The sequence below is a fragment of the Pyxicephalus adspersus genome, chromosome 10, assembly GCF_032062135.1.
Source record: "Pyxicephalus adspersus chromosome 10, UCB_Pads_2.0, whole genome shotgun sequence".
In the NCBI taxonomy this organism is placed as follows: domain Eukaryota; kingdom Metazoa; phylum Chordata; class Amphibia; order Anura; family Pyxicephalidae; genus Pyxicephalus; species Pyxicephalus adspersus.
The window spans coordinates 40761875-40777068 of NC_092867.1; the positions used below are offsets into that span (position 1 = coordinate 40761875).

Genomic DNA, 15194 nt, shown 5'->3' on the forward strand with positions numbered 1-15194 from the left:
CCTCAACACTAAAGTAATATCTTTCTGCTATCTGCGCTATGATTCTGGCATTGGTCATGTGAGACCCATTGAAGCAAACTGTATGGTCATACAGTCAATAATACGTTGTATAACCTTTTTAATAACATCTTTAGTAACATAATGGTTTTGGGTTACAGGTTTGTCATGTGAATCTGGAAGGCCAACCCTTTTACTCTAAAAAGGATAAGCCTCTTTGCAAGAAGCACGCTCACGCCATCAACGTGTAAGAATCACCACCGGCTCCCCGGCTAAGAAAAAAGAAAACCTTTTGGTCAACACAAGTTATTGCAGGTTTCCAACACTGCAAATGATGATGTGGTTAAATCTGTTTTACATATCTAAGTAGGCAACACCATTGTACACCACAGTACAATGTAATTATTTGATTTAGAAGTCTATGCAAAGTTTATATGTGTAATATTTGACAGCTAACTTTGTTGCTGTGCCCGTGTGTGACTATTTTTTCTTGTAATTAGGGATAATTTGTTAAAATGTACATTACGAGTTCCATTAGATAGGGATAAATAATACTTGTAGTATTAGCTGGCGTATCTAAAGGGACACAAGGAAGTGCCTTGCTGTTTTTACTGATCACTATTTTACTAATACCTTCAAGTCTGACACAAAATCAGGTTTTTGGTTAGATCCAAATATTTTGTCGTCTCTGGAATCAGAATCTTAAGTTTTAGTGACCGATAATAAATTATATTGAATTGTGAAAAATGTTTAAATGCAGATCAGGGTGTAGTCTAGGCCATCGTTTACACTAACGATACATCAAGCACCACTTTCAGAATTAAATTAGCCTCCTGAGAGGTGTCGTTAAAAAGCGACAGAGCAGCAATATAAAATGCGTTCGTTCTGTTTCCAAAACCTTACGACACATTGTATACAACCGCTGCCTGATTAGAATTTACGGCTGTGAAAGAAGTTACCTCCTTGACGCCTAAGGAGTTTATTAAATACACAGTTCTAAAGCAGTTTTGCAGATCTACATGGAGAAGTCATTGTTCGGGTGATGCTGGTGGGAGATTAAACACAGAGCTGCAATGCTAGCAGAAAAATAAGCAGAGTGCCAAGAAACCAGATGTATGGTATTTTTAGAGCCGCCGTGGATAGGGTTTTAAAATAAATGAAGTGCATCTTCGCCAAAAAAGGAAGTGCTGCTCTTCTGTTTATATCATGGTCCCTCGGCACCTTTCTAAGCATAGAGTGATTGGGCAATACGTAGTCTGGTTGCCAGAACAGAGTAGTCCTACAACGACATTCAAAGGAAAAATAAAAAAAAAAAAAAAAAATATTTTTAAATAGAGAATTCTATTTAAAAATAGCAAAATGCTTTTATTGGTAGGATCACTGGGATACGGAATGGATAATACAGCACATAGATTCTCTTCTCATTTAAAGTTTATAGAGCTATGCAGAATAGCATGCTTGTGATAAATGTTCACAAAGCCCCAGTTTTCTCTAGGCTTACAGATTAAAAAACACAAAAGTATATGAGAAGATACACTTCAACCTAACACTGTGACCCTTTTGCTTGTTACGCCAGCCTAGATTGGCAGCAGTGGTTAAAGAAAGCACGTATTAAAAATGTACTATTAATAGTACAATTAGAATAAAGCACTTACATATATCGGATTTTAATTATTTCCCTATTACCAATGTATAGAAAGCTAAGTTTGTAATACATAGGATGTTCATGGTTCATATAGGCACAGAATGTAAATACACCGCCCATATCGTGAGGGTTTTCATATAATAGAATTAGGAATATTTTACTCATTACATACTTGCCAATTTTGCTAGTCATTCTAAAAGTTACTTTAGGTCCCCTAACTGTGCCTTCTCCATCTGCTTGATATCAGTCCTTGATACCATTCTTCCGTTCTGCTTACGAGTCTCAAAATTCTCTGTGGCTTCTTGTCAGGGGCTCCTAAATGCTGCAGAATCTTAGATAGATCTAAAAATGGTGAATGGATGTAGTGGCAGGTTCTGTTAAAAGAAAACCCGTAGAGAGAAAACTATGTACGCTGTCATCGCTGACCTATTCTCAAAAGGCAAGTTGGCCAGCCATCATACTGGTTCAGTGTTTTCAAAATTTTTTGTCATTAACCCAACATAAGAAGTCAACTCCAAAGTTTGGACTTAGTGCATGCTTGTTCTATATCAGTTTAAGACAACATTTAAGAAAGATCAGCAATGGCAGCTCAATAGTTCTCAGTACAGTTTTCTTTTAAAATGAGAGTGTATTTGGTCTATGCATGGTTATTGTCACCCTCCTCAGCTGCACATACCTACTTTCTTTTTCACCCCCCTTCCATGCCCTATATAAGCCACCAGTTGCCTTTTTCGAGCTTACAAAGCAATTAAATACTTCCTCCCTGCCCCATCTTACACTGCTGTATCTCTGGCCTGATCACATTGAGGGAAGAGGATGGCACATGCTCCCCCCTACCAGACATTTCAAATAGTGGAGCTGAGGAGAGGGTAGTTACTTAAACTCATGCCTTTGCTTTGGAATGATAGAAATAGATGAATGAATAAATCAGTTATGGTAAAGCATAGAAGTATAATACAGGGTATAAGTTGGTGTCAGAAAAGGATAAAAAGCCAAGTAAAGAACCAGGGTGAAATATGATGTGTAGGTATGTTGGATTTTTAGATTTAGATTTTTCTTTTTTATTACACTTTGCAGCATTTTTGTTTTATTTATGCAAAGCAAGGCTAGTTACTGCCAATTATTTATTAAAGTCCTGTAGAGGTTAATGGTTTGAACGCTGTGCTGTATCAAAGCTGGCCTGGCTAATCTTGATTTAATGAAATAATGAAGTGAGTATTTTTGTACGATTATTTAGCTGATAACATTACCAGAATTACTACAAAGTAGAGCAGAATTTATTTATTTTTTTCAGTATACTATTCTTGTTACCCATCTTAGTTGGAGTAATAAGAGAAAATAGGTCACATCCTAGACCTTGCCCAAAGAACCCAAACACGTTTTACCCTTGTATACCCTATATTACAATAGCCACACCTATATTTTTTCTATTTAATAAGTGTGCTATGTAGGCTACATAGAAAATGAAGCTTATATAATACTTTTAGCATAGGCGGAAATGCAAGCTAAATGCTTACATTTATTTATGTTACACAGTTTTATATTTATAAATTACATTTACCTAGCTGGTCCCATTAAATAGTTTTGCCCACTTTTTTGAACTTTGTAATTTTTGCAGCTTTTACAAAAAGTATTCTAGTAGTAATAGAACTAAAACCAGAAAAAAAAGAAACACAGACATATTTAATGTACACCTAAGGGGGTATTGATAATTAATATATATATATATATATATAAAAATAATATGGAAATATACTTAAAGCGGAACTAAAGTTCCGAAGTGAAAATTTGTTATCAGGTTGGTCTTTATTGCAGAAATGGACAGGTAATGTCCCTTCTGTAATTAACTATATTTACCTGCATGAGCTGTGCATGCAATGATAATGCCAGGACACCTCTGGGGTTTTAAAGACTGAATGATCTGTATTTTTAGAGTTTAGTTCTGCTTTAAGTGTTCCCTTGTATTCAGTAAACATGTGGGACAAATGTTCTGAGAAGTGCAATACATACAAGGTTTTAACTCTTTCACAATGCCCTGTAATATGCATGGTAACTAGTGTACACATCACTTTTCCAACAGTTAGTAAAGTATATGATAGACAAGCGCCTATTGTGATACCACCACAGAATTACCACATTTGTATGTAGTGCACTTTTCAGTTCCTTCACCAATGTCTATTGGATTTCTTTCGACTTCATTAAAGTACATTTTAATTCACATGGAACACACAAGCACATTCGTTGAACGAATTACCTATGTGAATTTTATATCTATCTCCCTTTTCCTTACTTCACAATATATGTGTGCCTTTTAGTGTGTGTGTGTGTGTGTGTGTGTGTGCGGATGGAACTAAATATACAAATAATTAATAGTAGAACTAAAAAGTTTGTGGAAAACGAATTAAATGAAATATTGCCATAAATAGCTATGCAACTTTACATAATATTTTGTACTGTTTGTGTGACTAATATCGAGAAAAAAGACTATGTTTTTGTGGATTGTAAAACTATTTATATAAAAATAATCAAAACTTAGTTTTTTTGAGTGAGTAGATGAAAGGTATTTTATGGTACAATGCTGTGATTTATTTATTGCTGTGTGAATATTCTGTACCTTGGATTCAAGTTTAATATAAAGCTTTAGATGTATAATAACCTTGAGGATGTTAACTTCATTAAGCCAAGTGGTTATTGCAGTTTTAAGTTAGTAATTTTATATCCTAAGCAAAATGGGTTTTAGCTTCTCTAAATATTGATTTATAGGAGGAAAAAGTGACAACACAATAGGTATATAAAATGTACATACTTCTTAGTTTACACTTGAGACATAGATAGACGGATGTTCATGTTTCTTCTTACTTTTGTTTAGCTGTTGTCCCAACACAGGGGAATTTAGTTTTATTTTGTGCCTCCGTCCCTTAACATTGTTCACATGGTCTGCACTATATGTTATTGGTAGCAGAAACCATCTTAACAAAGTTTTTGGTCTTGCATGGCCATGCAGAGTTCTAGGTTCATAGGAACATAAATGTATAGCATTGTTACCAGTACAACTTTGATCTGCCTTTTGTGTTTACAAGAGCACTAACAGCACCAAACAAGCTTACTTCTGCATGTATCTAATGGTATAGCTCTATCAACTGCTTGTACAAACATGAGCTATGTTTAGTTAGTTAGTAAATTTAGTTATACGACATTAAACAATATAATATTTATAATATTTGTATGCAAAAGCTCAACAAAAATACTAATATATCTAAGAACAGGCATGAAAAAACACTATTATAGTGTAAAAAAAAATAAATAAAAAAAAAAGGAAAAGAAAAAAAGAAACATAAATCACAAAATGTAGTTTAGGATGCTGAAATGAGTCCTCAGATTAAGCTTTGTGATACATACGCTGTCTAATAATAAACTACCTACAGTATTAGGAGATACAGTAAAAGTCTACAGATGCCAAAACACAGCAAATGTAGCCAGAACTCTTGAGCATGTTGTCATTGTATGGGCTGTCTGAGCACTCTGGCTCTGTGTGCACAGGCATTCTAAAACTAATTTAAAGCATATATAAAACCTTAATATAAAAATGTAATACATTGCAGCTTATTAGTCTTAAGTGGTGGCTCCATTGGTTTCTTTAATAGGCCACGAACATGCAAATACAGAAGTCCGGCCTTTGTGACAGACATGGTTACCCCCATAGCCAGTAGAAACAACAATAAAACTAATGCAGCCATTTCATCTAGGGCCTGGTAAACTGAATTATATTGAATGTTTGGGTTTAAACTCGCTTTAAATTAGAACACTTCTATCCAACAGCAAAACATTGTCCACAGGGGAAGATTTTTTAAATTGGCTTGATTTATAAAAGCTCTCCAGGGCTGGAGAGGATGCACTTTTATCAGTAAACTTGGGTGATCCAGCAAACCTAGAATGGATCTGGTCCAGAATTTGAAAACATTTGCTAACAAATAGCAAATTACTTTTCAGACATCCATTCAAGGTTTGCAGGATCACCCAGCTTTCCTGATGATGATGCCTTTGAGAGCTTTAATAAATCAAGTCCCATTGTGTTCAGGAGCAATACATGGAGATCTCCAATTCCAGAACAGTGACCACACAGAAGTACCAACCTTAAATAGTTCACATGAATGAACTGCAGAGTCCAAAATGTGTAAGCAAAAATAGCTGCGTTTTTGTTTTATGGACAAAAGAAGTTCTGAATTGTTTTGAGGTGAAAGAGCTTGTTCGAGTTTCACTGCTTTAACTCGAACGTCAGGAACTTCACCCATGTTTTTTTAGAGCAACGTTGCATACAACATATTTAGCTAGCAGTGTTTTTATTTATTCTATTTTTAGGTAAGGGGGTTAATATAGGAATATTTAAATTTAAAATATGGGTTGCTACATCAAACATGTGAATCAGAAAAATATGGATGTACAATGCACAATATCTACCCTTTATATACTTACCGGAACACAGATTTGTTCACTTTCTGGATTCATATGATTAAGTGGCAGCTCAAATTAATAAAAAGGCAGGTAAATGCTAGAGCTACGATAGCTTTTATGCTTATACAATAAACGATCAACAATTTTCTGGTACTTGTAAAGGCAAATTTTATTATTGAGCATACTTTGAAAGTGATTAAAGATCAGCGCCCACTCTTCATTTTATATATTATATGCACCTCTGGTTTTCCATGCAGTTGTTTGTAGATCTGCCCAGTTCCACAAGGTCAAAAAGAAAGCAACACCCTGTTCCAGATGGATTATTCAATTACTTGTTAGACATTTGGATAATCTTTATTTGGGAAGGGTGACACCATCAACTGATTTGATAGTGGTTGGGGCATATGGGAGAACTGCTGCAGGGGATTCTAGAGGCTGCTGGAGTTCAGAGAATTCTGGTGGTGGTGAAGATGCTGAGAAGCCAGTATGTGGCTCAGTGTATAAACTGAATAACATTGGGTGAAGCTGTACTTTAACATTTTCTAATCATTCAAAACCATTAAACATACATATGTATGCACAATAAATTAACCAGGTCTCAGATTTTACAAGTTGCCAAAAGAATTCCCATAAGACAAGTGATTTTTGCATAGTTCCACAACTGAACTCCAGACAACTAGCTAAATGCAAGTAAAATAACTATACAGGTGCTGTTAAACCTGCCAAAGAATTTGCACTTTTGCCCATTTAGCCTTGACACTTCGGGCCATTTCGAAACTGAGGTGAGCTGCAGTAGGCTCAACCTTGATCCCAACCTGTCCTATTCACTCAGGAACCATTTTTGCATGCCTGCAGTTTGCAGGTCCCACAAAAGACAAATTATCTTTGCTGCATGATTGTTGCTTCAAGATATTCACCCAGGCCGTAGCCGTGTGCAAATCTGGTTACCTGTAGGGCGGTTGCCTTTTCCAGCTGTGCACCTGGGAGCTGTCAGCCATGTTGTGTCACACCGCGGGTCTGAAAAAGCCCCTACACAGCAGAACAAGGTTTGTAACTATTTTTCTTTACAACAATAGGTAGTAATTGGTCAGTGAAGGAATACCAGAAAACTAATGAGCTAACCCACCTGCTTACTTTGGGTCCCCATCCAGTTCTTGGGTGCCTTGTTAGCACATGTGCTGGGTACAGAAGATAACAGAAACAGATGTCAATGCAAATTCTGATACTGGCACTAGATGCATCTATAATATATTTCATTTTACATGCAAACATTACTACATGGCTTTGTGTGACTGGAGTTCTGCTTAAAATAAGCCAGGAATGTTTTATTGGAGCAATGTAACACTATGCAGATATAAAATAGCTAACTGCAACCAGATTTGTTCTTTTTAGAACAACCTGATGTGCTTGCTTGTTATGAGTTTCTGTACTTTTGCACAGTTGGTAGATTTATCAGACATGCAAACACTGCCTTTGATAACAATGAAGAAACTAATGATATTTTTTACATCTTTTACTTTTGTAAAACCAACAAAGATATACTATAGAGGCATGCACTGAACGGTGTCTTCTACCAACGTCCTCCTTAGTATTCGCTTAGGGGCGCACTATACTAATCATGTTTTGCAGATTCAATTTGGAGTCCTTAGAAAGATTTTTGCATTCTGCAATGCAATGTGAACAACTTTCTTGGCTTCAATTGGACACATAGATAGTAAGTAAGCATACCAGACCCCTAAAATGGAGCTAAAGTTTGTGCACTGGGCTCCCTATAGAAGCTAGGAAGGCATTTAGCTTATGCAAGCTTAAAGGGTTTTACTTTTTACCTGGTTTACTTAAATGTGAAGCATTGCTTTGCTATAAACAAACTATTTACTTTGTACACAGAGGCTGTTCATTTGTATTTTGCTTTAGCTTTTAAGATGAATGTTCACGTTTCCATTGATGTTAACACAAATGCACATTACACAGAGAATGATAGAATTTGCACACAATCAGACAGCAGCTCTCAGAGAACCAAACTTCATATACTTTTAATTTAGCAAAAGCCTAAAAAATTAAATGTAGAGATCCTTTAGGCTTGTTCTTCAGAATAGTGCGCACAGTAGAGGTGGGTTTCATAGGGATATCTTCTAACCTGTTGTAAATCTCTGGTCCAGCTCCTTTCATCTACAATACAGCAGACAAATAGACGGATGTTTCATGTGAGTATTAGTGGCCAGCATTGCTGTGGTTATATGTGCTATGGTAATTCATTTATAGGACCAGACACCTGTCTTCTTATTTAGGACCATACCTGCCCATTCAGCCTAACATCCAGGGGAACAGTTAAAAAAAAAGAATACCTGATTTTTTACACTGGCGATCAGTGTTTTGCTTGCAATACTGTATTTACTCCAAACTGGCAATCTGCAGCCCTATTTACATTCATGGAATAGCGGATCCCCACCTCTGGCCACCGAAAATCTGGTGGCTTTGCCCCTAGGAGCTGACTGGCACTACATCTAGAATTGTAGATCAGGATGAACAACTAATATCAAACTATAAACTATAAAAATGGCAATCCTGCTGAAAAGTGGAACCATTTTAACCAATAGCCACTTTTATAATAGTTATCCTAAATGTAGCAGAATTTATGAAGAAATAATACCAGTTTTCAGACTACCAGCCAACTTTATATTATTGCACCCTGTGATTTTGGCAAAAGACTAAAGACCCTAAATAGTTCTAAAATTGAAAATATGATTGATAGCATGTTATTTTTTTCTCTGACCCTAATAAATCAAAAAGCATTTGAATCCTCTTGGTTCACTGCCTGCTGAGCTCATTCTGTGCAATTAATTAAAATGTTTTTTTTTAAAGTGAATGTAAACCAAAATCTGTTTTAAAGTAGGTTTGGCATTACTATACAAATCTGTTACTGACTTTCTATCTCCGGTAGACAATGCTTAGCCCCTACCTTGCAATTAGCTGAAGTGTTGTCAGCCTTCCATGTGTGCACCTTCATTTGGCTGCTGACATAGCAATATGTAGTTATACTTTGCACCTGATAAGAAGCACCAATTGGAATGGCCAATTGAAGGAGTGCAGATTGCAGGCTGATGACCATGCTGCTAACTGAGGGGCAGCGGTGTCCAACTAGAATGGTAATAGAGAAAAAAAGATTTTGGGTTTAAATACACTACACCATAGTGAAAGTGCAAACATTTTTAGGAACACTTTGCCACAAAAGAGAAATCATCTTTCATTAGTCTGTCTTCAATAGCCTACAGAAAGATGATTGTATTTTGATGGGTGTTTTGCATAATATGGTCCTCCAGTTTGGTGAAATCAAAGGTTCACATGCTTCTGCTTTTATACTACATGTAAAACTGTGTGTATAAAGAATAACAAATGTATTTGCTTCTGTAAAAACATATCTCTAGAAAATGTCTGTGTAGACAAACACTGAATGGAAACAAATAAAAGGTTTTGCTGCCTACATGTCTCAGTACAATCTTCTTTTTTTATCAGTCATTCTGTAACAAATTTAGGAATCATTGGGGGACAGTAATAAGTTGCCAAAATGCCATATACTTTCACTAGTCTTGAGCGCTCACATTTAGTTTTTAAAAATTCTGCTCCCTACTTCAATATTGGTATTGTCCTGTATGTATATATCTCCAACATATTACATTTCCAGAGTCCATAGTCATGTCACTAACTGTACTCACAATTTAATGCCCCTACAATAGTCATATGTCTCCCCGCTGATCACATTAATACAAAAAGTGAAAGCATGTTATATATACATTTACACAGAATTTAAAGCTGGTTTTAGTTATTTATTTATTAGAATTATTAAATTGGACCATAGAAACAACAAATATTGTAAATATTTTTATCATGAAAGCTATCATGAAAAACATTACAAGGCGAGGGGTATGTGCCCATAAACAATACCCCATAACCACTACTGGATTGCACTCTCCTCCATTAAAAAAGTTATTGAGAGTTCAGAAAATAAAGTTGCCAGGCTTACAATTCCATAGTAAGACATTTCACCTCCTGCAACTGAGCTGAATTGTGTTGTAGTATTTAGGTTGATCCAATAATACCATCTGTGCCCCCCTCCCCATGTCTTCCATATGCAATATGTCATTCACTCTTCTGAGCCATGGGGTAACTGTTGGTGGAGAATCACTCAGGCTTTAGCTGCATTCAACAAATGTCTTAAGGAACAGAGGTAGTTTTTCAGATAGGGGGGTAATGTGCGAGAAAGCCAGCTACGGACATCCCTGGATGTCTATCACATCATTTCAAAGGGTGGACAAGCTGAACATCAAAACATAAATAAAATCCAAAATAAAATAATGTACCTAGGGCGGATCAGAATCGCCAAGAAGCATTGTCCATAGGAGGGAAAATTTTAGTTAACTTAGTCGGCGTCCAGTACCGTCTGAAAAAGTATCTTAGAATATATTTCCTGATATGTATTGCATGTGGAGGTGTATGATGAGTGAAGATGTTTTAATTAGTGATTGGAAAATGTTATGTTTAAATAGCTCTCTCATTTCCCAACCAAGGACAGATCAGCAGAGGACTGGTTTTGCTGCAACAAAAGAGAAGCAGTGAACGAATAAACTTTGTAGGTGGGGGGTAGAGCACGTAAAAATATTTAGGCCATTTTGTTCTCCATATATCCAACAGCAGTACCAGATGAATCCAACGGAGGAGCAGCAAAAGGGACCCAATGACTGTCTTCTATAAAATCCATGCCTGTCCCAATCTGAAAAGATGGAATTCACCAATCAATTAATGTGGACAGTTTTCTGAGTGGGGTCAGGGAAGGCGAGGCCTCCACCGTCTTTAGAAAGGCTCAATAATTTGTTTCTGAAGTGTGGTGATCCATTATTCTAAATTCTAGGAATTAATTTCTAAAATCAGATGATCAGCTATGTACGGAGTCGTGCAGGCAGCATCTGTAGCACGTAAACAAGCCTGGTCATGATATTCATCTTTAAAATATTGCAGCGGCCAAACCATGAGAACGCTGTGTCTCCAAAAGATCTTAACGTAACGGAATAAAATTGAATCCTACAATCTGTGAAAGGTTTGTTGATTCAAGTTCCCTAATAATATAATTAGAATTAACAGTCTGAATGTGCCATTTACCAAAAAAGAAGCTTGTATTAAACCTTAACAGTCTCACTTTTTTTTGCCATGAATTACAGTGGAACTTAGAAATCTGAAAATGGCATCTTACCTCTGAGGATTCTTCAGGGGGCAGATAGAAACATCTAAGTGGCCAGTTGTGTCTGGATTCCGTCAGATTTTCCCCATTCCAAAAAGATGCCATCAGGACACAAGCTGGGTCAGCAATAAATGAGCAGGAAAAAGCCATGGTCAGGATGCAAGCTGGGTCCACAATAGGTGTGCAGGAACAGATTTGGGTACACAGGTTTGTTGGATCTGGAGCTGAAGACCTTCCAGCAACTTAAAGTCCAAGGTCTGGACCTTAAATAAACCTTTTGGAGGCAATTATTGGACTGGCCATGTGCAGCTGCCATTCATGTTGCATGCATACGTGCACAGATATAGATATACGTGTACACTAACCTTGGTCCACAGTTGCACTGAGGATTACCCACATGAACACATATTGATGAACTATCTTGACAATTATTAAGTGGCAACTTTTAGGTCCCACCTTACCATAACTTTGTTGTACAGTAATATATATCAATGGCAGTCCTATGGGTATCAAGCTTCAAAGCCAGGCATTTCTAATACAGAAATGGACTAAAGTGTATTAAGAAATCCAACAAGCAAAATAGAGCGGAGCTGAACACACGTTATCCATGCACAGTAAAAAAGTTTGTGGATGTTACTTTTAAATCTGCTGTCACTCGTCATTTGCAAGGTTTAGGTAATGTACTTAAAAGAGGAAATAAGAGCTGCATTGCAGGAAATCCGTTCCCCTTCCCATAGTGGCCAATACTTACAGTTTTATGGAGAAAGGAAACAATTAATTGAGCTAGAAAGGAAAACCGCTGTATTTCCTGCTGCTCTACATACAATAGGAATTGCCCTCTTGTACAACACGGGTGTTATGTTAACAGACAGGCACCGTGGGCTAGCTCTGGAGATAAATAATGGCCAGTGAAATGGAATGGGCTGTCATAAGAAGCAATGCTATATAATAAAAGTAAAAAATACAAGATGGGAGAATATGACTGCCCAATACAATAGTATAGCAATCACCTACAGTACATTCCTAGCTCCTTGAAATGTATCTGTGTGATCAGATTGATCAGGAATCCAAAAACGTATTAAATGTTGTGTTTTAAATTCCTTCTGTCCTAAACGTAAACAAAAAAAAAACAGACTATGGAAGCCCCATGCAAACGAGCAGGAGGCACCCAGTTGCAGTTTGCTGTTGGTCTTTTAGGGATCCAGCAGATTGATGAAGTTTGTCTTGGGCAACAAAAATCTAGTTTTGGTTGATGTTAGGAGGGGTTAAAGCAGCCCAAAATGGGAAACATTAAAAGCTAACTTTAGTTGAATTTTCTCCTGTATGAAAGTTACTTTGATTTTAGTGCACACTATGAGCTTCTGACTGTGTGCATTGAAAGCTGTTGTTTCAAATAAAACTCACCTGACTGGAGGATTTCCAGTATCATCTGGATCTTTCCTCCGAGGAAAGATGATCTCTTTTATTCACTAAATTTCATTTTTTTGACTTGCTTATGTTCAACACCTCATCTCATATAGCCCATTCCTTTGTTGATTCTGCACCCATTCGGCATAGTAACCAAAGCTGAGTAAATATTATAGGACATACAGTAAAAAGCTCCTAATTCTGAACAATGACCCCCCAGAAATCTGATCCGATACCTTTCCAAGGGTGACATTGTTTGAGAACCACTGATGTAAAAAATAAAATGGGCTCAGCTCACGTCTCACCCCCTTTTCAACACCCACAGAGCTCCATGAGTCAAACCGGAATACTGCTCATTAATCTGAGCGCTGGCCCATCACCTCCCACAATGCACAATTGTGTGATTGCATCTTAATGACCATAGGAGAGTGAGGAAAACATGGGCAAAGAGGTCAACAGCTCCACCTGGTGGCTCAGAAAGAGATTACAGAATACTAATATGCAAAATTTCATATTGATTTAAGATAGGGTGGATCTGTCACTTAGAGAGCTTTCTTTTAACTTCCTGTTGGCTCCATGGGACAGGAAGTGAATGAAAATTTTCCCAATGGTACACAGATAGCACACAATGCTCTGTATTAAATTAAAGAAGTTCTATACATAAAAACTCCAGTTCTATACACAAATAATTCTAGTTCTATACATTAATTTGTAGATAAAAGATATTTTTCATGGGCTGCCCTTTGAAACCAGTCATATACTAGGGGACTCCTATAGCCCAGCCTGGACTCCCATGACATGAGGGAGTGCTGTGTACAGTAAGTGTGCCACCTTTACATCACTAATAGACTTTGCACCTCACATTGCCGGGGTGCAGCCATGTTGGCGGGTCCCCTAAGGCCGGTAATGACAGGGTTAACCCGCCCTCTCCCCATTGGTGGTAGCCTGGAGTTCCGTGACGTCAACGCATGCGCGCCTCAGCTTGAGTGTAGTGCGTGGCGGGGGCGTGCACGGGTGTTCGGGAGCGCGCACTAAGAGGTGTGAGGTATTCGGGCGGTGAAGTGTCCGTAGTACGGGGAGAACTTCTCGGTGTCCTTGTGTGAGAGCGGCGGGCATGGAAGCCGGGAGCAGCGGGTAAGTGTAATAGGAGGAGGCTGTAGGGTGTTGCAGGGTTTGTAGGTATGTGGCGGCCTGCACCGCCTTCTTGTTGTGTTTGTATTGTGCGGCTCCTCAGGTTTGCACCTTTCTGGGGGTTCTGCACGTTTTACCCCGAAATTCGCTAAAATATTCCCTCCGTCTGCACGAAAAGTCATTTCTCTTTGTTTGTGGGAGAAGTTGTAGCGGGAAGATAAACCCCCGGGTATGTATGGTAACACCGGGCAGGAATGCATTGTGTCCAGGTGAGGAGCTCACTTCCTGTTGTGGTGACCACACAGAGAGATAGAGACATTCTCTGCACAGGGGAACAGAAAACACTGTGACAATAATAGTTTGGCTGCCATCTGCCCATCATATGGACAATTCTCATTCACTTCCTGTTCTGGAGACCCAACAGGAAGTTCTCCACAATATCGGTGTCCCCATTAGATTCCCCACATTTCTTGTCCATGCGACAACTGTATGAAGTTGCTTTTCCCCCTCTTTGGTCACTGCTGCCAGCAAAAGGATGAATTTTACCAAGGGGGACACCGACTGCAAAACGAACCTTGTAGAGGCTACCACCCATCCTTATCCAGGCAAGGCTTTTTGTATCTATATATTCTAGAATAATAAACATTTAATATTGTCTGTGCTCCCTTGGAGAGGACTCTTCTTCCATGCTCCGTGATAAAAAAAACCCTTTTGGGCTTGTTGGATGTATGAAAAAGATGAACATTTCTATTGTAAGACTTTGCTAGAGCTGCCCCGACTTTCTGGAATGGTCTTCCCTGCCCTTTTCGCCTTGCTCCTACTTTCTGCTCATTTAAAAAAGCACTCAAAACACCTTTTTATCAAACTTGCCTACCCATCTCCTGTCTCCTAAACCCTTACCACTTCCCATCACTCCATATCTCCCCTCATATTGTTTACTTCCCCCACCTCCTAGATTGTAAGCTCCTTAGGGCAGAGTACTCTCCTCCTGTGTCACTTGTCTGTATCTGTCTGTACCCCTATTTAATGTACAGCACTGCATAATATGTTGGCGCTATATAAATCCTGTTTAATAATAATAAAATAGAAACCCCCATGGGGGTGTATGATATCATCAGGTCCCCCCACTTATCAGGGCAGATTTATGTGAATCGGATAGAAATGTAAGGTCCTGGGCAGTATATTTGGAGCTGTATGGAGTGGGGTGTTAAGTTAGGACTTCTTGTACCCGTATAATAAATACCAGCGGGCTGGAGATGGGTAGCGGGTGTATAGAGCAATAAATCAGCCACCAATCACCCAATGCAGAGCTGGCAGCCCCCACCATTA

At 38.1% G+C, this 15194-nt stretch overlaps 1 protein-coding gene across 12 annotated transcripts in view; it reads left to right on the top strand.

Annotated features, from left to right (window-relative positions):
- LDB3 (LIM domain binding 3) overlaps positions 1–9573 on the top strand; it is a 102746-nt gene extending 93173 nt beyond the window's left edge. For all 12 annotated transcript variants that reach the window (XM_072423940.1, XM_072423939.1, XM_072423944.1 and 9 more), the window contains one exon: positions 159–9573. In XM_072423940.1, coding sequence (XP_072280041.1) covers positions 159–248 — 90 coding nt within the window. In that variant the 3' untranslated portion in view covers positions 249–9573. The remainder of the gene's footprint in view (positions 1–158) is intronic.
- The last annotated feature ends 5621 nt before the right edge of the window (positions 9574–15194 follow it).